The sequence below is a fragment of the Parasteatoda tepidariorum genome, chromosome 9, assembly GCF_043381705.1.
Source record: "Parasteatoda tepidariorum isolate YZ-2023 chromosome 9, CAS_Ptep_4.0, whole genome shotgun sequence".
NCBI classification, from domain to species: Eukaryota; Metazoa; Arthropoda; class Arachnida; order Araneae; family Theridiidae; genus Parasteatoda; species Parasteatoda tepidariorum.
Window position 1 is genome coordinate 84,936,555 of NC_092212.1, and position 26,135 is coordinate 84,962,689.

The 26,135-nt window shown below is 32.4% G+C and overlaps 1 protein-coding gene across 1 annotated transcript; it reads left to right on the top strand.

Moving 5' to 3' along the window:
- LOC107444522 (putative ammonium transporter 3) lies at positions 1–26,135 on the top strand. Its single transcript, XM_043054541.2, has 8 exons — positions 1–340; positions 8,288–8,402; positions 14,257–14,806; positions 17,432–17,503; positions 18,859–18,918; positions 20,811–20,884; positions 22,029–22,345; positions 25,589–26,135. The coding sequence occupies exons 2-8, from the start codon at positions 8,297–8,299 to the stop codon at positions 25,931–25,933; spliced, it is 1,524 nt and encodes a 507-aa protein (XP_042910475.1). The 5' UTR covers positions 1–340; positions 8,288–8,296; the 3' UTR covers positions 25,934–26,135.

Consider the following 26,135-nt stretch of genomic DNA (forward strand, 5'->3'; position numbering starts at 1 on the left):
AAGCTAGAGAGAATCTTTGAGCTGATCAATTTATAATCCCACATACAGTTCGTCCACAGCATTTAATCAACCGGAGAGAGAATTATTCATTCTAACTACAACTTGAAGACTCGATAATTTTCAAAATCCAGTTCGGATTTTTCCTCACTTTTTCAGTTCGACTAGTGACAGTTTTATGGATGTCATGCCTTTTTCAGTCATTGTTGACATTGTTGCGTAGTCATTGTTGACATTGTGCTCCGATGCTGTAGGATGGACAGGAGACATTCAACTCAGAGCTCAATCTAAATGCGTTGAAGTTTTTAATACGACGTTAATTTAACTGAGAAGGAGATTTCGGGTAAATATTATTTAAAAATCCTACTTTATTTTGTTCTGTTTTCTGTTTTTTTTTAAATGCTAATATAATAAACTTATATATAATAACTATATATAAGTTAAGAATAAGTATATATAAGTAATAATAAGTATATATAAGTAATAAGTATATATAAGTATAAGTAATTACTATATATAAGTAAGAATAGTGCAAATAAACTTATTGTGTCAATTGAGCATATAAACCAAATTTTCGCTGTTTTTTGGTTTGAGGTTTTTATCAAATGCAGAGATGCCAACTTGCTCCGGACAGNCAAATAATGTCCTTAAAAAGTGCAAAAAATGCCCTTAAAAATGCGAAAATTGCGCTAAAAATGCCTTATGACATGATTTAAATAAAGTTAAAATATCGAACTAAAACAATGTTCTGCTCTTTAAAATTATGAGTCATTTCAAAAACTATAAAGCAATGCAATACTTGTTCTGCGTTCATTAAAGTTTAAAAAATATGTTTTATATCCTAAAATAACAAAAAAAAGGAAAATATATTGACACCAAGACATTCTCATTTTGTATAGAAACTTTAATGAATACAACAACTTACATCTAATAATATTTCTAGACATCAGAATTACATTGGATTATTAAATGTTTTCAATAATATTACTAAAAATCAGAATTACATTGGATTATTAAATGTTTTTTGATATTTTGAAATGTAAACGAGCGTCTCTTGTCTGAAAGTAAATTTTTATACCTGGAGAAGCTTCTTTCAACGTCTACTGATGTTATTGGTGCGTACTTGAAAAAGACGGTCTCACTTACTGACAATTCTTCTTCAATTTGAAAAGTTGTTGCTTCACCTGTTAGTATCCTAGAGATTTTCTTCATTGTTTGGAAGCCAGTGTTCTTCTCCAAAACTTTGTTCAATTTAGCTGCTACACTTTGTCCTATTTTTCCCCTTGCTTTTTGCAACACTCGACTCACTACATCAATATAATTTATTGCATCGCAAAGTTCCAATTCTTGTTTCACCAAGCTTGTAATTGTCGAGGACACAATAGCAAAGTTAGCCTTGATAAATGCTAAGTTTCCTTCGATTTTATCAGAAGCGAACACGTTTAGCGCTATCTTAATTGATGCAGCATCTTCTGAATCAGAACTACTGACGATAGACTTCACTATCTTAAAATTTTCACTGTAGTATAAGCATGCATCCAACCAGGTACCCCATCATGTGATTACTAGTTTAGGGGGCGAAGCTGACTAGGAGCAAATGTTTTGAAACATTCTAGAGCATAAATGTATGCTCTAGCAAATGTTTCGAAAAGTTCTTTGAGGGTTACAATATGAAATGTAAAATTATAAGACAAATCTTGTATTTCATGTAATAAAAACACCCAAAAAAAATAATAAAAAACTGGAAAAAATCAACAAAAACCTTAAAAAATGCTTTAAAATGCAAAATACGCCCCAAAATTTAAAAAAATGCCCTATAAATCTAAAAAAATGCTCTAAAATACAAAAAATGTCCAAAAATGCAAAAAATGCAAAAAAATGCAAATGTCATCAAAATCCGGGCCCTAGTAATAACTATATATAAGTAAGAATAGTGCATTTTATTGTGTCAATTGAGCATATTAACCAAATTTTCGCGGTTTTTTTGTGGGAGGTTTTTATCGTATGCAAAAACTGGTTCGAAAATCGTTCTATTTAAGCTTGTTTTCGGAAAATATATGACTACCAAGACTTTTTTTTAACAGTTATAACAGGTATCACCATATGCAACTAATATAATCTCAAATATAACTAAAAAAGTTCAAACCGATATCAAAAGTTGTTTCTCAGAAAAATACATTGAAAAGGGTCAGTTTTAGTATGATTGATATATGCCCTACAAACTGTCCTTAATATTAAGTGATTTTGGTGATAAAAGTTATAGAAGTTGATTGACAACTTTTTTAATCTTCAAAAAAAGTTTTCCTTTTTGTAGGATAATAGTTGATTCACTTCGGTTTTTTTTTCTTAAGCATGATAAAATAACTTCAGGTTTATGTTTGTTCAAACTATTGGAATGTAGTGGTAGTTCAGAGTATATTGAATTATACTTGTCGAAACAGGTAGGTAGGTACTTTATTTACATCACACTAGAACTGTTCAATGGGCTATTGGCGACGGGAAACATCCCTGAGGATGATCCGACGACATGCCATCGTAATTTTGATCCTCTGCAGAGGGGATGATTCTCCTGCTTCGGTAGCCCGACAATCTGTGCTTGAAGTCGAGCAATTTACGGTAGAACAGTTTACAATAACTACAACAACAACTACTACAGCAACCACGTACTTAAAATGTTTATAAAAATTTAAAATCTTACTTATTTAGGTCACAACATGCTCAAAGTGCATATATTGCTAACTTATTGGTGAACATTTTACGATTTTTATTTACTTATTTATTTTTTTACAACGTGGAATTTTGGTTGACGTTAAATTTTTTTTGATGATTATATGAGTCGCTCAGAAGCCAATGCGGTTAAGTCCAAAACACAAAAATTGAGAAAATTAATGTTTTTTGATACATTAGTTTTTAAAATTCTTGGTTTATTAATTTAATTAGAAAAGTGTATAAAGTCTTTTTTCGAGGTGTAAACTCTGCAAAAAAACAAGATATGTACAGGATGTGTAAATAAAATGTAAGTATTTATTGAAATAATGACAGCATCTTAAAAATTTTAGGACTTATACCTTTTGGCAGCTGAAAAAGATAAGAAATTTATGTAAAAATAATAAAATAACACTTATTGTCATAAGTTTTATGTTCATTCATCATAACAAACATCATCTTCTTCCGAGTTATTTCAATATAAATCTTGATCTCCACGTGTTGTCCTTAATGTCCTGTAAAAGTCGTGTTTAATTGGAGGTATATACTTTAATATTGATAAAAGGTGATAAAAATATTGATAAAAGGTGGACTTATTCACAATGGCTTCTGAAATTACTATACAATATATTCAGAAGCTATTAAAAAAATTGCTGTCTAACCTAGAAAAAAGTAACCAACGAGTAAACCCTTTAATAACTAAGAAGATTATTATTTATTTCATCAAAATTTCCAAAAATCAGAAAATATCAAAAAATGGACTTAACCGCATTGGCTTCTGAGCGGCTCATATTGTGATAAATTCTACTGGGGACGAATCATGCATTGGCACTGGGCACGAGTATCGATGCAATATTCTGGGCAATACACAAACATTCAGCTATCGAAATTCCATTACAAAGACCACAAGATTCAATCGAGTTAATAAAAATTTAGTAAAACGAAAAGGACATTTTTTTTAAGTTAAAAATATTTATTTGAGTGATAAAAATATTTTTAGTAATGGTAATTAAAAAACTATCACCAATCTTATTTTTTGAGAAATTATACATAATGTTGAGAATCGATATGATATATTTTTATCCTACCTGTTATGATTTTATCCATCAATAAATAGCCAACTGATCTGGCAGCGGTATAATAAAATGTTTGAAAAAAAAAAGAGTTGTTGTCTGTTGATGATTAAGATTTGAGAATTAATTTGCATTGTATTTAACTAATGAATTTCGCCTCTTATGTTATAAAGAGGTCTCGTTCGTAAAATGTAACACATAATTTACTCTTTTAATTGGGTACTTTCACTTCAAGAAGACGATCACGATACCCACGCATGTGACTTTATGACGTCAGTGCCACCTGATCGTTCAAAAGAAAAATGGCGTGCTAAATCGAGCTGTTTTTATACACATAAGTTGGAATGTTAATTAACGTGAAATTAATTAAATACAGCTACGTATCACACAAGGAATTTGTTGACGTCCCGTTTACGTCATTATTTAACTTGGATTTATTATTTGTTTATGTATTTTATTGTTACTGTGATATATTTTTGCTTGTGAACCTGGTAACTTCGATGCTTCGATGTTTATGGTACATGGTTTCGTAGGCATTAAATGTGTAGCGAAAGGATTGGAATCTTTGTGAAAGAATATAAAATGTGTCACCTACGAGAATTGATTTTTTTCATTAGAAAGTTTTAAAAACAAATTTTAATAGTATTTAAATTTTGAGTGTTTTGTTGCTAGAATTAAAAGTAAACTAGCGTAACATATTAAATATTTTTCAAATGAATAAATTTAAAATATCTTCGTTTTAATAAGATGATCTAATTCCTATTTGAACCCTTAGTCTCTTTATTTTTTTATTATTTTAAATACTTCATACATTATAGTAAAATTTTGCGACAGTACGAAATAAATTTTTTACATTTAATATTTAGAATTTGAATAAGAATTCTCATAGAAATTTTTATTAATTTTTGAACTCATCTATTTTGTTATTAAATAAGAAAAAGCTCTCATTTACTAATTATTGACTGTTTTATCACATGCCTTAATTTTAAAGTATCTAAAAAAACAACTGATATTATTTTAATTATATCGAACTATATTTTATCCTTTAAACCTTATAAAAAACTGACTGCAAACAATTTCAAATAGTTTAGAAAAAAAGTTACGGCATATTATAAAAGACGAACAAAGAAAGTTTAAACTTATAGCTAAGGTATTATTTTCCCTCAATGGAATAAAAGCAAAATATATAATTTCGAAAGGAAAAAATTTTTTGGGTGAAGGATGTGTACAATCCTAAACAAGGTTGCTATTTGGCGATCGTATGACAAAAATATTTATTTCCCAATCTTTATGTGTTTTTTTTACAATTAAATATTTCATAAATTAGATATTTCTCTCGGGTCGCATTCATTTCATCAACAGGCCATTACATCGACACCACTTCATCGTCAGGCAGTTTCATCGACTAGGTCATTTCGTCGACAGGCCGTTTCGTCGACAGGGTCATTTCGTCGACAGGGCCATTTCGTCGACAGGGTCATTTCATCGACAGGGTCATTTCGTCGACAAGTCATTTCGTCGACAGGGTCATTTCGTCGACAGGGTCATTTCATCGGCAGGGGCATTTCGTCGACAGGGTCATTTCGTCGACAAGTCATTTAGTCGACATGGTCATTTCATCGACAGGGTCATATCTTTACCAAGATTATAACATCGACAGGGTAGTTTAGTCGGCAGGGTCATTTTGTCGACAGGGTCATTTTGTCGGCAGGGTCATTTCATCGACATGATCGTTTCCTCGACAGGGTCATTTCATCTACAAATCATTTCGTCTACTGGGTCATTTCGTCGACTGGGTCATTTCATCGACAGGGTCATTTCGTCGACAAGTCATTTCGTCGACAGGGTCATTTCGTCGACAGGGTCTTCTCTTTGACAGGGTCATTTCTTCGACAGGGTCATTTCATCGACAGGGTCATTTCGTCGACAAGTCATTTAGTCGACAGGGTCATTTTATCGACAAGTCATTTCGTCGAAATGGTCATTTCATCAACAGGGTCGTATCTTTAAGGGTCATTTTGTCGACAGGGTCATTTCTTCGACAGGGTCATTTCATCGACAGGGTCATTTCATCGACAGGGTCATTTCGCCGGCAAGTCATTTAGTCGACAGGGTCATTTTATCGTCAAGTCATTTCGTCGACATGGTCATTTCATCGACAGGGTCGTATCTTTAACAAGGTTATTACATCGACAGGGTAGTTTTGTCGGCAGGGTCGTTTCGTCGACAGGGTCATTTCGTCGACATGTCATTTAGTCGACAATATTAAAAAAAGATTATTTTGTAGGCAAAGTCATGCTTAATTTTGAAACTAGTCTTATGATTTTTTACATTAGACGTTATGCCCCTTGCACTTCTTTGTAATTTAGTATATTTCTGATGAAATTTTTTAAACCTAGCCTGATGCAAAATCTTAATAGTATGTTGAAGTTGCCGGAAAAAAGCATTTTATTTGAAAATTGCCTACTCCTCTATTCACATGACGTTGCAAAAACGAAACATTAATTGTATTTTACACATTTAAGTTGTATATTACACAATTTTTTTCGAGTCATATTTAACACAGTTGCTTCTAAGATTAATTTTTAATGTACATTATTGTAGATAATCATCGCAAAAGCAATTGCAACAACTATTGTGAATGATTCTTGATGTAGGGAGTGAATGACGGGTGAAATTAGGAAAGAAAAAAAGACGGTATATAATGAATCTGTGAGATAATGAAACCATGTGGTCGATAGGTAATTTCAATGACAAGGTCTTTTCGTTAACAGGCTATTTCAGCTGCAAAAATTTTCTATCGATAAAAGGAAAATTATACTTATATAATGTTCCCCCGAAATAAATAAAACGTATTAATACAGTTTAAAATTTTGTCCTAAAGAAAAAAAGAAAGAAAAGGAACAAACGTTTGCAATGATATCAATGGTGATGTTTACAAAGAATTTAATCCGAAAAACACAAATCTTTTCGATAGTTAGCTAGTAAGATTACTTCTTGCTTTATCAAAAATTTATAATATATAAATATTAAAATTTTCTTACATGAAATTTCAATATTTATATATTTTCTCTTTAAAAAAAAGATCGATGTAGGAAAAAAACAAACTAAGTTGTATGAGTGGCTATTACGAAGGCTGTCGAGCGAAGTGAGCAAGGGGCTGAACTTCCTAGTACAGAGTGAGCCAGTCAAACCTGCATTTTTGAAATGACTGTAAAAAAGAAACGGATGGATATTTCAAAATTTTATTGTTACTATCTTAATCTAGATTAAAAAGCATTTAAGAAACAACATTCTGTGTTTTCATCCTGTGCAGAAAATCAGTTAAAAATTTCAGCAATTATACTAGTAAAAAATTGGTCAAATTTTAATTGCAAATTTTTTTTTCTTTTTTGTAGAGTAGGAGTTATTTATTCTTACATTTAAATTCCAAGCTTGACTTTTTGTTAATTTTCTTTTAAGCAAAATGTGTCTAATTTAAATCCTGCAAATAAAAAATGAATTAATTCATCATTTACTTACTACTATTATTATTCNTGAGTGGTACACAGCGAAACGAAAAATTTAGAAAGGGTACACAAAAGTCACAAGTTTGGGAAACACTGAGCTAGAGTAACGAAAGGTATAGTTTTATTTACTGTTTGCGTTTGGCACGCATTAAGGGTTGTCTAACTTTCAAGCGCGGAGATGTTTCTCCTCTTACTCCCGCGCTGAAATGAACTCATCGTCCGAGGAGATGGAGCCAAGTGCCAACTCCTGGTGAATGAAGTATGAGTATCCAGGGCTTGAGCGTGGTAACTATTCCGCTATCGTTTTCTTTCGCAACCTCATGTTTCCGACAATTTTGAAGCTATTGTCAAAAACACTTTCTTAAATAGCGTATAAGTTATCACATTATTTTTCATAATTTTAATTGTTATTCAATATTGGTCCATCATAATATAGTTTTATAAATTAAGGCTTACATTAATTTAAATAGCATTTGAAAATACTCGAAATGCAAAAAAGTTAAGACATTCTGGCCAGCAGTAAGTTTTCATGAGTTTTTAGTTCTGTAAATCCTTCATCGCCCCAGCCGGACATCATATTTTTCTACATTACTAAAATAAATTGTAGATGCTTCGTGTTTCTTATAGAAAAAAGGAAAAGTTGTTGCAAATTCGGTGAGATCGCATGGATTTTTCCAAAAAAATCAAACAATGCTATATTTATTTCTTTGACGTAACATTTATTTCAGCTATATCCATTCCTCATATTTTGTACCTTATTATTATAATTTCCGTTTGCGATAGCCATGTGTGAAAAAAAATCAGAAAACTTTCAGGTGAAATTGAGAAACTTTTTTTCTGGGGAATCCAAATCTGCAATATAAATGGGTAATAAAAAAAGGGGGCCTCTCATTTATGATTTCGAAAAGTGGGAAACAGAGTTTGGTAACACGCACAGCTTTCATTCCTTTTGACAACCTGTATATTAAATTTAAAATGTTATACTTTTTATTTTCTATTTAGTTGGATTAAATGAATCAAACAAACAATGATATTATTCCGGGACTGGAAGGAGTCACCCCGGATGATGCAACATGGATTTTAACATCTTCATTTGTAATTTTCACAATGCAAACAGGTATGTTGTTGTTATAGTCTGTCTATGGAAAGAACTTCTCTCGCCAGTCGTCTGGAGCAGTGGCGGTCACTATGGTTACGTGGTAAAACTATTTAAAGCAGGAGTGTTGGATCAATAATTAAGACTGGTTTTGACTGGTTTTGGAAAAAAAAGAGAATGAAGGGAGAGAGAAGCTTCTCTCTTTGAAATGTGCTATTTCTTGTCTTCATAGCAGCAGATTTTGTGGCGAGGGGAGTTCTTTCTACAGACGAACTATACTTTATTTTCAGCACGTGTATCTGTAATCGTGAATGACCGAAATCAAGAGAAAGTCGACTTTCATTGTTGGATGTCAGTAATCACATAGTCACTTTGGTGAATGTCCAAAATATTTGTTATATTCGATTTTTTCGTTGGTATTGTTATATTTATTCGATATTTTAATATTTGCTAAGGATGGATTAGGAAAAGCATCAGTGTTCGGAGTACCGGTTGAGTGCATATTGGGCAGTGGCACTTGATCTTAAAAAACATTGATGTAGGGCATACCGGGCAATGTCACTGTACCTTTAAAATATCAATGTAGGGCATACCGGGCAAATGTATATTGAGCAGTGGCACTTAACGAGGCCTAGTATATATTTCGGACATTTACCAAAGCTACTATGTGATCGTCAACATTCACCGGGGAAAGTCCAAAACCACCAATTTCGGTCATTCATAGAAACAAATCTACTATGTTTCTTCAAAATTGTTACCAAAAGTTATTTCTTAATTTCGTGTTTACAAGTTATTTCTTAATTTCATAAAATAATTTTTTAATTATTTTACGAAAATGTCTGGGCGTAGATATGATAGAGGAATCATCAGAACGATATTTTATTGAAGCAGCTGCAATAATTAATTTTCAATTATTTTTCATCAATTATTTCTTTGCGAATAGCTCGCTGCAAACATTAAGACGTAGAATGCCAAAGGGTCACCGGTGACCGGTTAAGCCAAGATTATTAGAAACACAAAATTCGAGTAAATTTTAAACTTTTTTTTAATATTATTAAAATGTTTTGAAGAAATTAATGCAATATAGAACACACAAAAATAGTTTTGTTTATATACACAGAGATGCCAACTTACTCCGGAGAGCGAAAAAATATTTACAAATGGTAGTTTATTAATCGTGATTCTTGGTTTCAAAAATTCAATTTAGTAGATTTTTATCCACCACTCTTTCTAAACAATTCGCAGGCTTATATAATTCACCACTTTTTTCACGTATGTCATGCTAAATCTTTTAAAAAACTAGCAAAATCTGTCTAATATTTACAAATTTAGTTTGTAGTTATTTACCGTTTGCACTGTGGGCCAGAAGACTATGATCTTTGGCCAAAAGTTAAAAATTATATTTTCTACTAAAATATGCATAGGCAGTATAACTATAGCCCAAATTAAGTATTCATAATCATTCCAAACATTATAATTTACTTTTTGGACCGACAAGAGTACAATGTAATGAAAAATATGTTAAAAATTTTTTTTTTTAATGTAACTTTTAAATTTTTATTTCAGAAATATATATAGGAATTTCACCTTAATGTTACATTTTTATCAGAGTAATTAGTCTGAAAGTTTAGTAAAATGTTTCAATTTGTTGGATTAGTTAATACTCTTGACAAACTTATAGTTTATATCTTATCATTTGACATTTTACAATGTTTGAATGACTTTCGAAGCCTAGTTCCAAAAAGTTCCACGAGGTAATTAATTTGTTGTCTTCTTTGATGTTTCTTCTTTCAAAAAAAAAAAAAAAACTGCCCCATTTGGCCCGTATTGCGAAGGTGGACTAAATATACCAAACAACAAAAATTATGTTTTTTTTTTCATGTTTACGCGTTATTTTGTAATTAATTCGCGTTATTTTGTAATATTACTTCGGAAGAAAAATTTGCTTTTCACTTTTAATATAAAATTACGAAAATTATTAAATTTTCATTGCTTGTATTTAATTATTTAAACATACTATATTATTCTTTTTATTTTTGCTCGCCATTTTTTTGTGTGGGTATTTTTAGTGTATTTCAAAATTTCAACTATGAATTCAATTTACCTGCTCATAAAAATCCCTAAATAACAACCCCGAATTTTGAAACAAATTTAATCGAAATACTAATTTTGGCCTCGAAACCTTGAATGCTGGCCCACCGTGGTTTGGCCAGACGGTCAAGCCATGTGAAATCAGCGTGGCATTCAACGTGTTAAATTCAAATTGGGTGTAAGATAGGAAGTATTTATTTCCTTTGTGTTGTTATTCCGATGCTTCCGATGCGGAAATGAAAAACCATTTAGTACCAGTTGCAAATCTATTAACAGTTCACTCCTTGGATGACGTAAGAGTCACGTGGATACCGGATTTCAGTGGCGTCAATTGTCAATTCATGTAAAAGAAAATAAGTGACATTTTAAATTATTTTTGATTTTGAATGGAATTCAGCTCTAATATTTTAGCTTCTAAGATACTTTTCTTATACATTAATTTAATTTTTACATGTTTTGGATAAAATAAAAAAGGTGATAGAAAATCAACCTAAAATTAAATGAAATTAAATCAAATTACCTGAAAAGTCAATGAAAATTTAAATTTCATTTTAAATTTCATTTTAAATTAGAAATAATATCATTGTTAGAACTAAACATTATTACTTAAATTGTCAATATGTCGTGTTATAAATATATATTGTCAATATGTTATTTTCCCATTTACGTTTATATTTACAAGGGATCAGTGTTCTGTGAAATAAACGTAAATATACGTTTATATTTACGGGGCTGCCAACTTTCAAAGCTCTTCATAAATATTTATTCTAGTGGTAGCAATGTTTATGTTTTAATGCATTTTTTTTTATTCATTTACACTTATTTTTCACAACACTATATAAATTAATTGAAAGCTCATATGCAACGCCACTTTATTCCAGTTCTTTCATGGTAAAACTTTTAAAATGCTTGCAAATTAACAAAAATTCTGAAAGGTTTGGTTTTTAAATATGTACCACACAATAAAATATTTTTCAAAAAGTGTAATAATTAGCAAGCCTGAAAATGTGAGCTTCAGTTAAGTCATTAAATTTTTACCCAGGCATTTAAATATAAGCTTTAACACTTTAAAAATTGCCAGTACTTCCTTTTTTATTTTTATTTTATAACCGCCATTGAACGGTCGGTCCTATTTAGGGTTTACGGCTTCTAATGTTCAACTTCGTGGCCTTGTAATTTTGAGCTTAATCCAGAAGACAAAGGAACACCTGGATCAATTATTGAAAGAAATTTGCCATTGTGGAGGACTTTTTGATGTAACTAACCCGCATTTGCGTTACACGGAGAGAGAAAAATCACGAAAACTTTCCACGGTTAGTCTGACGGCAAGGGGGCTCTAATCCATGATCCGTTTACCACTGAGGATATTTTACAATGTCGGAAATCGAATCGATCAGCTATCGCTGGGATCAAACCCGGTTCACCTCATTGAGAGGCGAGTGCTCAACACCCCGAGCCACCACGACTCAATAAAATATTTTATTAAGTTAACGTCCCCTTTGTCTCCTGTTACATGAAGGCTACCGTTTACTAAAAAATGCTACAAACTCCTTTACTGTTATTTACTGAGGGAATTGATTGATCTACTTGAGATTTATTGATTTCACACCGACAACATACCTGGATCGCCGACCGGCCTGTGTAGGGGTTAGGGAACTGCCCTTGCATCAGAAAGGTTCTGGGTTCGAATCCCGGGCAAGGCACGGATGTTCTTTCCTTCTCTGTACTATCTGTCCTTACTGTGGGAGCAACGTTGGCCCACCTAATATGGTGCCCCTGAAAGAGAGGCCAACATAATANTCTTTAACACGTTGAATGTCATGGGGTCACTGGTGTGGTGACTGGCACCGAGTTTGTCCGTAGCGCCACGGGGGTCACCGATGAAGCCTGGGTTATAAGAAATACATGATTCGATTAAATTTTTAATGATTTTAATTTTTTTATATTCTTATCGTTACTAAAATGGTTTGAAGAAATTAATGCAATATAGAACACACAAAAATCGTTTTATTTATATACACAGATATGCCAACTTGCTCCGGACAGCGAATAAATATTTTAACGTGGTAGTTTATCAATTGTGATTCTTGGTTTAATAAATTCAATTTAGTAGATTTTTATCCACCACTATTTCTAAACAATTCGCAGGCTTATATAATTCCCAACTTTTTACAGATATGTTATGCAAAACCTTTTTAAAAACTAACAAAATCCGTCTAATATTTGCAAATTTAGCTTGTAGTTATTTACCGTTGTGGCCAGACGGTCAATCCATGCAAAATTACGTGGCATTCAACGTGTTAAATTCAAATTGGGTGTAAGAAAGGAAGTATCTATTTCCTTTGTGTTGTTATTCTGATGGTTCCGACGCGGAAATGAAAAACCATTAAATACCAGTTGCAAATCCATTAACAGTCCACTCCTAGAATGACGTAAGAGTCACGTGGATATCGGATTTCAGTGACGTCAAATTGTCGATTCACGTAAAAAAAACAAAAAAAAATTTATATTTTAAATTATTTTTGATTTTGAATGGAATTCAGCTCTAATATTTTAGCTCCTAAGATATTTTTCTTATACATTAATTTAATTTTTACTTGTTTTGGATTAAATAAAAATGTGATAGCAAATCAACCTAAAATTAACAAACAAAAGTTTTATTTGAATGAAAAGTCAATGAAAATTTAAATTTCATTTTAAATTAGAAATAACATCATTGTTAGAACTAAATATTATTACTTAAATTGTCAATATGTCGTGTTATAAATATATGTTGTCAATATGTAATTTTTGCATATTCTATCGGCAACTTTTCGTTTTATATTTACATGGCGCTTTATATTTCGTTTTATATTTACTTTCAACGCTTTTCACAAATATTTATTCTAGTGGTAGCGATGTTTATGTTTTAATGTATTATTTTTTTTATTAATTTACACTTATTTTCCACACCGCTACATATAAATGATTTAAAAGTTCATGCGCAACGCCACTTTATTCCAGCTCTTTTGTGGTGAGGCTTTTAAAATGTTTGCAAATTACCAAAAATTTTGAAAGCATTAGTTTTTAAATGTGTACCACTCTATAAAATATTTTTTATTTATTTTAATTTTATAACCGTCATTGAACGGTCGTCTCTACTTAGGGCTTACGGTTACCAATGTTCAACTCCGTGTCCTTGTAATTTTGAGCCTAATCCAGAAGACAAGGGAACTCCTGGATCAAATATAGGAAGAAACTTGCCTTTGTAGAAGACTTTTTGAGTTAACTAACCAACATTTGCTGTATATGGAGTGAGGAAAACCACAGAAACATTCCACGGTTAGCCTGACATCAAGGGGACTCTAACCCATGATCCATCTGCCACTGAGAATATTTTACGTCAGGACTGTGGTCGGTGCGAGCCGGGAGCAGAAATCGAATCGATTAGCTATCGCTGGGATTTGCGTTACATGGAGAGAAAAACCACGAATACCCCCACTGTTAGCCTGACGGCAAGAGGACTCTAATTCATGATTCGTCTACCACTGAAGATATTTTACTTCAGCACTGTGGTCGGTGCTATCGCTGGAATTCGAACCGGTTTACCTTAGTGGAAAGCGAGCTTTCTATCCCCTGAGTAGAAATTGACTTAAAATTTTTTTTCCTTTATATTACTTGTTTTAATTTATGATAATAAAGTTTGTTTATTTTCTGTTTAATGAGAATGCATAACAATAAGATAATAAAAACCTTTTTTACAAAACATTGATCAATTATAATTGTATCTTCTTTTATTTTAAAGGTTTTGGATTGCTGGAATCGGGTGCTGTTACGAAGAAGAACGAGGTTAACATTCTAATGAAGAACGCAGCCGACGTCGTCTTAGGGGGACTTTCTTACTGGATGTTTGGTTTTGGTTTTCAATACGGAAACGGACCCGGGACGACGTTCCTTTTTGGAATAGGATCGTTTGTTCTGGACGCGGAGCCTGAAACGATGGGAGCCGTGTTTGCGACGTTCATCTTCCAACTTTCATTTGCAACTACAGCGACGACAATCGTGTCCGGAGCGATGGCCGAGAGGACCGACTTCCACGCCTATTGCATTTTCTCTTTTCTGAACACTTTGACTTATTGTATTCCAGCCGGATGGTTGTGGGCTGAGCATGGTTTCTTAAGACATTTGGGTGCACTGGATTTTGCTGGATCATGCGCCGTCCACCTTACAGGTGGGATATCCGCTCTGGTGGCTGCTATGATGCTGAAGCCGAGATTAAGAAGATATGACAATGGTCCTGGTCCGTTACCCATGGGGAATCCTGGTAATGCCCTGGTTGGAACATTTACTTTATGGCAAGTGGTATTTTTTATTTTATAAAATGAATTATTTAACACTAAACATACCACTACTGTTTAAAAGAACTTTTGCATCGGATATGCGCTTATTATCTTATCGTTTTTGCACGTTTGACTTCATGACTTTTTCTAACAATTATATACAGTTAATAATCTCTTAATATAATTTTCTTTTGTATTTTGTTTGTTTCGAATAAAACTTGTCGTATACCTATTTCAATTACAACCGGTCATTTTTCCGAGGGAACAATTTATTGCTTCATAAGATTTATTACGATGTAATGCCCGTTCAATGTATTGCATTCGATTAGTTGCGCATTTCTTCAAAGACTGTTGCGTAGTTAGTTCAATCAGAATAACTGTGAATTCAAATTTCAAGAAAGTTTGTTATCAAAAATTTTTGTGGCAGAAAAAGTGACAAAAACTAAATGTTTCGGTAAGTTGCTTATAATTTATCCAGAAAAATGTCGAAACAATCACGACAACACAAGTTCTTAGAAGAAATAATATTAATTATAAGAGTAATTATTAGAATTATAATTCTTATATATTCTTATAATTGAATAATAATGGATATAATAATAATGATGAATTGAATAATAATGAATATAAAATAATAATTAGAAGAAATGTGTTTGCGGAAAATGTACAATAGAAATACCCTATAAAATTGTGTTGAGCAATGAATTAAAAATTCTTATTCCTTGTGTTTGTAATACATAAAAAATCGGCAGTATACAATTTTGTTTAATTATAATAAAGTTTTTTTTAGTTTATTTCCTTCCTAACATCCATATTGCATACATTCAATCAAGAAACATAAAATCCAGTTATTTGAACGTCTATGGTAGAAATAGGTATAGATTAAGTGTTGGTATGTTTAGTGTTAATCAAGAGGAGTTAGGGTGCAATGTAGTAGGGCCTACTCGAGAAAGTTTCTTTCGACGATAATTTTGATTGCTTGCGATTCTAAACACATATAGTTTGTCTATCGAAAGAACTCCCCTCATCACAAAGTCTAAGGCCGCCTGCTGCTATGGAAACAAAATATAGCGCATTTCAAAACTTCTATCTCCCCTGATTCCCTTTCCCTCGCCGATTCGAGTCTAAAATAAGGACCCAACACCCTTACTTGAAATAGTTAAATACCGTAACCATGGTTATCACTACCACTCCAGACGAATGGCTAGGGGAGTTCCTTACATAGCCAAATTTTAAATGCGGTAGAGTTTGCCTCCAACGCCAAAACAATCGTCGCCAAAGAAGCTTTTAACTCGAGTGGATTTATGTTATTTTGCGTCCGGGACAAATTTTTTGATTTCTTTTTAAATGCATGTAATTTTTTTTAGAAATTTTTTCGATCTATTTTATTATTTAAAAGGTATAAGAAACCTTTTCTTTATCATTTAACATTTAAAAAATATTAAATTTTTTAAAAAAATTTGATGTTTTTAAATTTTAAATTAGTAACCAAGTTTTAATTATTTGTCTTCAGTATTTTTTGCTATTATCATTAAAATATCTAAACAGGAATACTTCTTTTGCTATTTAAAAAAAATAAATTTTTGATTAAAAAAAACGCCACTTTTTGAAAATAAAATATACTTTAAATGGTCTAAAATTTACATATTTCAACTTTCTAGCAATTTTATTTTTTTTTGTTGAGATACACGGATTTAAATTTGAAATAAATTATGGCGAAAATACGTTGTAAAACCTTTTTATTTTACTTTTTAGGTACTCATGAAATTTTTTTTTATTGGAGACAGCAATAACTACTTCTTCACATTATTTAATAAAAATCAAAATCAATTTTTTTTTAATTTTAAAAACCACGTTTTTGTAGTGGAGAATAATAATTAAAAAATAAAAATTTGAGAAACGAAACACGTGGGGCGCATGAAATACATAACAGTAATGTTATATTAGTGTGTGTATTTGTGCTCATGAGAATATGTGTATGTATATCTGTAATTGTATCTGAATGTGGATGTGGAATATGTTTGTGTATATGCCTGTGTATGTATATGTGTATGTGTATGTGTATGTGGCTGTGCATGTGTATGAGTAAGGAAATGTGCATATGTACTGTTATGTATTTCATACACCCCACGTTTTTCGTTTTTCAAATTTTTATTTTTTAATTATTATTCTCCACTACAAAAACGTGGTTTTTGAAAATATAATTTTTCTTTTGTACTCACTTCCAAAATCTCAATTTTTTCACTCACTGTACACAAAACTTTTCAACTGACATGTGACACTCATTTGAAATCATCGATTCGACAAAAGACAATCGCGAAAATACTAATTTTTCTTTATTTTAATTTTATTTTACTTTGTATGTCTTTTTTCTCTGCATTTTTATCCATTGTCATCCAATTCTGAACTATGTGTCAAATTTGAAGTCTGTAGCTAGCCGCGGAGTTAGTTTAAAATCGATTACAAAATTCCACCCGAACAATACACGAAGGCCACTTACACGAAGGAAGTTAATATAAACGTGGTAAAAAAACAACAACTTTTTAATCAGTTTTTTGAATTTCCTATTCATTCATCATTTAATATATGTATGAAACATAGATATATGGACCATAAAAACTGTTCAATCTTGAATTTCAGGTGGGGATGGTTGGTTTTCAACTGTGGAAGTTCATTTGGAATATCTGGTGATAAATGGCATTACGCAGGAAGGTAAGTTAGGGCGAGACTGTTAATACAGTAGGGAACCGATTATCCGGAACGATCGGGACCATCGCTATTTCGGATAACTGATTTTTCCGGTTTTCTGAATCGCTACAAAAAGCCGTTTTTTTTGTTGTTAAACCCAAATAAAAAAAAATTTTTTTTTTGGATATAATCTTAAAAAGAAGAAAAAACGATGGAGTAATACACTAATGATTATTTCCAAAATGATGGTAAGGTAAACATCTTTCAAAAAAGAAAGAAAAATCCTAAAATCTTATGAGGAAAAAAAAAAAATTTTTTTTATAAAAATGGCGGGAAAATTTATTGAATTTCCGGTCTTCCGGAATTATTGAAATTCCGGTTTTTTGGTTTTCCGGTTTTCTGATTTCCGGATAACGGGTTCTGTACTGTACCATCTCTTTTTCTAAACTCTATTTAATGTTTTATATAATATAGATTACTACAGTGAAACTTTTCGGGAGTGACGAATCTCCGTTCCACAGTAAAATGGTCAGTCCTAGAGGTTATTTCCATTGCCTTCAAAATTGTTATCAAAAGTTTTAGTTATTTGTCTGAATGTGCAAGTTTAAAAAGAACGTAAAGTTTATATATGTGGCTGTGGTATTTAATTGCTGTGGTATTGTTGGTGGTATTTGACTTCAACCGGCGAATGTTGACAATCACATAGTCGCTTTGGTTAATATTCGAAATGTATACTAGGTCTAGTTAAGTGCCACTGCACGGTATGCCCTACATTAATCATTTTTTAAGTTTCAGTGCCACTGTCCGGTATACATTTGCCCGGTACTCCGATGTTCCTCCTTATCTATCCTCAGGGGATATTAAAATTTAATAATAACAAGTTAATATCAAATCGGATGTAACAAATATTTCGGACATTCACAAAAGCGACTATGTGATTGTTGACATTCACTGGTGAAGGTCGACATTCTCTTGATTTTGGTCATTCATGGTAATATATACATACACAGTTGTCTGCTCCTTTGTAAATAACACTTAAAACTAAAAACATATAAACTTGACGTATTGCATCATAAATTGAAATGTATATTTCCACCACTCCTTTCGTAGTAGGGAAGTGGGGATACTCAGAAAGTTTAAAAAAAATCCTGCTTAGGAATATACTGTTAAACTGCATAAAAAACTATAGCTTGTCTTGAGAAATCGATTGCAGATTTGAAATCAGCGACGCGTATATATAAAGATCAGTTTGAAAATCTCATCCAACAGGAACAAATTAATTTTTTTCCCTAGTTTTATTGACGTTAATGTTTCATTCATAGTTATTATATCACAATAATTACTAAAAAAATCACAATCTTTCTTTTTTAATTTTACAGGTCTGCTGTAAATACGATCAACGCATCTTTAGCCGGAGGATTAGCTGGGTTAATTTATTCGTAAGTTGCATTTCATTTAAAAAAAGGTTCTAATTTAATTCTTAAAAAAACTATCTAAATAATTTTTGATCCAATAGTCACGTAGTAGCAAAGAATGTACACAGGAAAAGAAGTCTAGCTTCCATTGACATAATGTTAACCAGTCCTCCAAGGTTACGTGCTGTTCCTATGTTTAACTATGTTTAAACAACATTTCTTACTATTGGTTACTATGTTTAAACAACATTTAGGGGCTCAGCAGAATTCGGTAGACTCAGCAGACATGCTATGCCCTTCAAGATGCAACCCCAAAAAATTACAAGTAGTGATATTTTATACAAATAGAGCCAAACAAGGGAAAACATGGCAAACCAAGCACTTAATTTATGCTGTGATACTAATTTCCTTAAATTTGTTTTTGTTAAAATTTATAAATTACAGGAAGCTCTCATGAATGGTAAAATTATACTCAAATTTAAACATAAATCACATTAATAAAACTTCCTAGAATATTAAGCCTGTTCACACATCGCCTAGTAAGCGGAGGGATACACAGGAAGTTTTCTAAATTTCTTCCGGTTTTAGGAAGATTTTTATTGTTTACATTCAGTCAAGTATTCGTTTTTAATAATTAGTTGCATAATTTTTAAAATATTTGTGCATAATTTTTAAACATCGTATCACGCATTTTATTTTTAAAATCATCGATTAAAATTCTGTAAGAATTATCAAAAAATAATAATCAAAGGATGACTATTACTTACCTCCATGAATCACAGAAAACTGTTGGTGGTGAAACTAACATTTTCGGAAACAGGTCATGTCACATCAGGTTTGGAAAAAAATTTATTTTACAAAATTATTTTCATTTAACCGCGATCCATTTCAATACAAATTTTTATGTATTTAACAGAATTGTACAAAATTTATTTTTATGTATTTAACAGCTTGTCCTGCGGAGAACAGGACTGATTTTAAAATTGAAAATCTTGAAAACAAATGGCAATAGAGAAATGAAACAAAACGGTATATCTATTGCGAAAATAATTTACACAGAAATTTTCGAGTTTAGTTGTAAAAGTTGCCAACAGATGGCGCAGCAAATGATTGCTTACCAGAGAGATCAAATTTAGTGTTAAAACGTAAAATTCCATTGAGAAATGTGTGTTTCTGGTACTGAACACACATATGTATAATAGAATAGGGCTAGATTACAATCTACCGGTATTCATATTCTTTTAAAATTAAAACTCAATATAGCGCCATCTGTTGGCACAATCTGCCGGTATTCTATTTTTTTAAAATTAAAAACTCAATATAGCGCCATCTGTTGTCAACTTTTGTATCTAAATTCCAAAATTTCTGCTTTAAATTTTTACAGCTTCCACAATAGCTTTTATCGTTTATTTCATTCCTCCACGAGCCGTGATGGCTCAGCGCTCACCTTTTAATGAGGTGAACCGGGTTCGAATTCCAGCAATGGCTGGTTGATTTGAATTCCGCACCCACTTGCACTAACCACAGTGCTGATGTAAAGTATCCTCAGTGGTAGACGGCTCATAGGTTGGAGTCCCCTAGCCGTCAGGCTATCCGTGGGAAGTTTTCGTGGTTCTCCTCTCCATGTAACGCGATTGTGGGTAAGTACTATTAAAACAGTTCTCCACAAAGGCAAATTTCACCCAATTCTTGATTCAGGAGTTCCCTTGTCTTCTGGATTGTATTCAAAATTACTGGGCTATGAAGTTGAATATTAGTAGTGGTAAAACCAAAAAATTGGGTCTGCTGTTCAATATAAGCCTATGTTTCCAAGATTTTGAGATCAGTATGTCCTAGGTTGGACACCCTGTATAGAAATAATATAATTAATAATAATGAAATTTTATAAAATAATATCATAGCTGTTTTTTTTCCAGGTACATAAAAAATAAATTGTTTTTGGTTGGAGATTTGATAAATGCCATTTTAGGAGCTTTAGTTGCTGTTACAGGTGATATAACAAAGCTTTATTTCGTATTTCTTTAAAACTTGAAATATGAAATTCTACAATCTACACTTTAACTCCAAGAAAATTAAATGGAATTTACATTCTTTTAATTACTTAAGGAATTTAAAACGTAAAAATCTTAAAATGTTAAGATTTTTTTTATCACTTAAGAAATGATAGAGATAAATTCAGCTTAAATGAATTTGTTTTGTCTAAATTATGTTCATGTCGCTATTATTATGTTATGTCTGTCTAATCAAAGAATGAAACTAATTTACAAATTCAGAAAAAGACGAAATAAGAAAATAACATTTAAAATAATAAATCAAAATGGAAATGTGCTGAAAACAGCTAAAACCAAATTTGTTTTATTTTAATTTAGAAAGTCAGAAATACAATTCTAGCAAAAAACGACAAAAATTTTTAAGATATGTCTGTTAGCAGGACAGCAATTCTTCAAGGTACACATTGTCTGCAAACACCCTGGAGCCTTTCTGTTGTCAGTGGTGAAACCAAAAACTGACAGTGCCCCGAGGCCCTATGATGGAAAAACAAATAAGAAAAAGCAATTAGAAAAATTGACATTCGAAAAATAATGCGAGATAAACACAATTTAAAAGTACACAGAGTAAGACTTAATAATGATACGCCCACATATAAGAAAAATAAAGATAAAGTTACAGTTAGAATAACCAAATCAAAATAAAATATAAATTGCCAAATCATTAAGAAAACTTTAGAAAAAAATCACTTGCTGACTCTTCGTGGTAAGGCTTTTAAAATGTTGCCAAAATTACCGAAAATTCGGGAAGCTTTGCTTTTTTGCTCTATAAAATATTTTCCAAAAAGCGTAGTAGTTGGCAGGCCTAAAAATATGAACTTTAGTTAAGTCATTAAATTTTTACTCAGGCATTTAAATGTAAGCTTTAACCGTTAAAAAATTCCCAGTCCTTCCTTTGCTTTTCTTTATTTTGTATTTTCTTATTAAGAATTCTGACCAGTATGAAATTTTTAACTGAAGAATTTAATTACAAACCTTTAACACGTAAATAAATTTTATGAATATTTCATGAACACTGTTTTTGTTTTAATGTTTCTCGACGCATTGTTAATTCTAAAAACTAACAATCATACTTTTTCCCCACAGCTGGTTCAGGTTTTCTAAGGTCATGGGAATCTCTCTTAGTTGGAGGTGTTGGTGCTGTGCTGGTGAACATAGTTCCTCCTTACATGGACAAATACAGAATTGACGATCCTGTTGGGGCCGTAGCTGTGCATGCCATGGGTGGTCTATGGGGAATGATTGCAGTTGGATTATTCATTGATGATGATGACTTACTCAATCTTACGCACAGTCGAAGTGGACTATTGAAGGGCGGTGGCCTGTATCTGCTGGGAGTGCAACTATTGGCATGTATTGCGGTCAGTCTCTGGAGCATGGTCACTACTTACCTTATATTAAAAGTAAGTTATGCAACATGGAAAAGTCAAGGAAATTGCATGTTAGTAGCCAGAGCCGTGATGGCTCAGGGGGTAGAGAGTTCGCCTTCCTATGAGGTGAACTAGATTCGAATCTCAGCGATGGTTAGTCGATACCAATTCCACATCCGGCTTGCACCGATCACAGTTCTGATATCCTCAGTGGTAGAGGGTTTATGAATTAGAGTCCCCTTGACATCATGTTAACTATGGGAGGATTTTGTGGTTTTCCTATCCATGTGACGCAAATGCCGGTTAGTTCTATCAAAATGTCCTCCAGGAAGGGAATTTCTCCTAATACTTGATCCAGGAGTTCCCTTGTGTTCGGAATTGGGTTCAAAATTCAAAAGGCTGCGGAGTTGAACATTAGTAGTCGTAATCCCAAAAAGTTGAGTCTGCTGTTCAACGATAGTTAGAAAATAAAAACATAATATAGTAGTTTTCTGTTTATCAACATTAATTCAGCAAATGCTAGAAACCACTAGAAATGTTAAACTAAAGACTTTTAAATAGTTAAGGTTTTTTATCAACCACTATTCATTAAACAGTGAAGAGCATATGTCACTTCACTAGGGTTACCACGGAAAATATTTAAAATGAAATATATTTAGATGCTTTGAGCTATCAATAAATATTTAATGTCAAATAAATATTTATGGGTGTAAAAAAATAAATCGAGAATAATTTCGCGATTCATAAATGAAAGGGGATAAATGCAAGTATTTTTCAGTAGTCTTGAAAAATTTTAGCTACCACTTATTAATTTTAATCCAGGTCGTTGGAACCCAACTTCTCTTGAAATTACAGTCTAGGGTCGCACTTGCTAATGTCTTGCCTGACTGAAAACTTCAATGGAAGTTGGCTGATTGGGGAAAGTTTGAAATAAAATTTAGTAAATTAAAAATCCTTCATTACGACTATGATCTAGCTACCACTAGTAAAATTCCCCCCACCCAAAGTAGTGCAAGTTAGCATCTCGAGCTATTAAACCCGCTATAATCACGCTCGATAGTGCTTGTTATCTACAGATTGAACACAGCCAGTATTTTTTGATGTACAGTGGGCAGAAAAAAAAATGAAAAAAAAGAAAAAACGAACCACTCTGATTATTTTTGAGCTAATGATTGGATCTTCACACTCTAGGACTCAAACTTAATGGTTCAAAGGGGTGACATCAAATATGCTAATTAATAAGTGCAGATTATATTTTAAGTTACGAAATCAAACAACGAAAAGTATTTTCCTTGAATAAATATGCCTTTTTTTCCCGATGGTTCCGGATTTCTGACCTCCAAAATGTGGGGAGTAGTCGCAATTTGGGAAATATGGTCCCTATAATTTGGTCAGGAGAAGTTTGGACCCCTTAATGATAATTTTACTTTTTGCGTATTTCGTTATATCTCGAGAATTTTTTAAGTGAATTAAAAAAATTTTACACACAGTAATACAATTCTTTTAGCCAAAGATAATTCGTTGCAAAAATAGTTTTTAATAGACATTTATTATTTTTTAATATTTTCTTTAATAAGGGTCGAAAAAATTTTGAATTGTAAGGTATGCAATTTTTTGCATCATTTTAAAGAATGTCATTTTACATGGCAAAATACAAAAGTTGAGACAAAATCGGTTGAATAGTTCCTGAGAAATTGAATTTCAAAAAAGTCAGATATTTAAAATTCGATCTTTCAGGAAGTATTCGACCGATTTTGTCTCAACTTTTGTATTTTGCCATGTAAAATTACATTCTTTAGAGAAACAAATTTTATTGTGTGTAAAAATTTTTCATTTTGCTTAAAAAGTTCTCGAGATACAGCGAAATACGCAGAAAGTAAAATTAATTTTTAAGAGGTCTAGAATTCGGAGCGCTCCCCTGTCCAAATTATAAGAACCCTATTTCGCAGATTGCTGCTACCCCTATATTTTGGTTGTCGAAAATCAGAATGCGTCAAAAAAGGGTATGTTTATTAAGAGAAAGTACTGTTTTGGGTCTGATTTCGTAACTTGAAATATCATCTGCACTTATAAATTTGCATATTTGATGTCACCCCCTCGAGCAATTAAGATTGAATTCTGGAACGTGAAGATCCGACCATTAGATTAAAAGTTATTCAAGGTGATCCGTTTTTAATTTGGCGCACTGCAAATCTACTTTAAGAATTGAAGTTGTAGTTAAAACATTTCAAAGTTACGTTTTAAAGAGATTTTTGCGTATTAACGCAAAGCATAAAATTGAGCCGCGACGGCTCAGGGGATTGAGCGTTCGCAATGTGGCGAACCGGGTTTGAATCCCAGTCGATACGAATTCCGCATCCGGCTTGCGCTGATCACAGTGCTGACGTGAAGTATCCTCAGTGGTAGACGGTTCATGGGTTGGAGTCCCCTTGCCGTCAGGCTAACCGTGCAAGGTTTTTGTGGTTTTCCTCTCTCCATGTAACGCAAATGCAGGTTAGTTACATCAAAAAGTCCTCTTCAAAGGCAAATTTCTTCCTATACTTGATCCAAATTTCCCTTGTCTTCTGGATTGGGTTCAAAATTACAAGGCTACGGAGTTGAACATTAGTAGTCGTAAACCCATAAAATTGGGTCGGATGTTCACAACGACGGTTATAAAATATAAAATAATTTTTTTTTTTCGTTAATGACGGACACTTGGGTCTATTTCCCATTGGCCTCAGAAATGCCAGGATTGCTACTCTCTTATCGTTACCCAGTGGGCACCTATGGCTAAGCCACGACGGTGAGTTGCGTCGCCTACGTTATACAACCACAAACCCGCTTATAGGGCGGGTCACATTCACACAGAAGAAAGGACATAGAACAGAGAGAGAGAGAGAGAGAAAGAAACATCCATGCCCAGAGCATGATTCGAACCCGCAACCACCGGCTCCGCAGTCAGGCACGCTAACCACTCGGCTACCTGGTCGGCGATAAAGTAAAATATAAAAAATTATAAATGTAATAAAGGCAGTAATGTACCAAAAAATAATAAAGTGGTTGCATTTCCTTTCATTAATATTTAATTTTTCATAATAATTTCATTATTAATTATGGTAAACTTAAGTTTTAGCATAATATAAAAATATTTCTGTAATTGCGATTCGATTGTCCCTTTACTACCACTTTGGAAATTATCCTTGTAGAGAATAAAAACTGGCAGTTATATTGTTATAATTTTTCTTTTTTTGCCTTGATTTGTTACAATTTTTTAGTTATGATATTTTTTTTTAGGGAATCGATTATTTTGTACCAATTCGTCTGGCACCACCCGAAGAAATCCTTGGAGCAGATTTTGTTGAACACGACGTCCGCCACGAAGGTTATAACTACGAAGTCATGATGACAGAATTGGAAAACCTTGGATTGAAACTGAGACATCCCCGAATCCACAATCCACCCAGGAGTCAGTGGGATGATCATCTAATCCTACAGTACATTGAAAAAGTTCTCAACAAAAGTGACGCGTCAACAGTGGACCACCCTTTGCCTGACATAACAATCGATCTTCCTATCTCGACTGGAGAACGTTTCCTTATAAGGAGCGATCGAAGGACAGATGGATGCTATTTATCTTAAATTATTATGTATTTGCCATAAGAAAAATATTTGAATTTTATGAGAAACGATAGCAGACCACATTATTTTCAATGATATTTGAAATACGTGAGTTCTTAAAAAGATTCAGAGGTAAGCCACGGAAAAGTGGCAAATATGTAGTGGATATGGCACTTTTTTTAAACCAGTTAAGTGCGTTTAACGAGAATAACACGTTGTATAT

Bases quoted from the DNA above. Each gene is read 5' to 3' on its own strand.
- LOC107444522 (XM_043054541.2), top strand. From the start codon at position 8,297: ATGAATCAAACAAACAATGATATTATTCCGGGACTGGAAGGAGTCACC. The intron at 18,919-20,810 runs GTAAGTTGCATT...TTTTTTTTCCAG, and splicing joins TTAGCTGGGTTAATTTATTC to GTACATAAAAAATAAATTGT. The intron at 22,346-25,588 runs GTAAGTTATGCA...ATTTTTTTTTAG, and splicing joins CTACTTACCTTATATTAAAA to GGAATCGATTATTTTGTACC.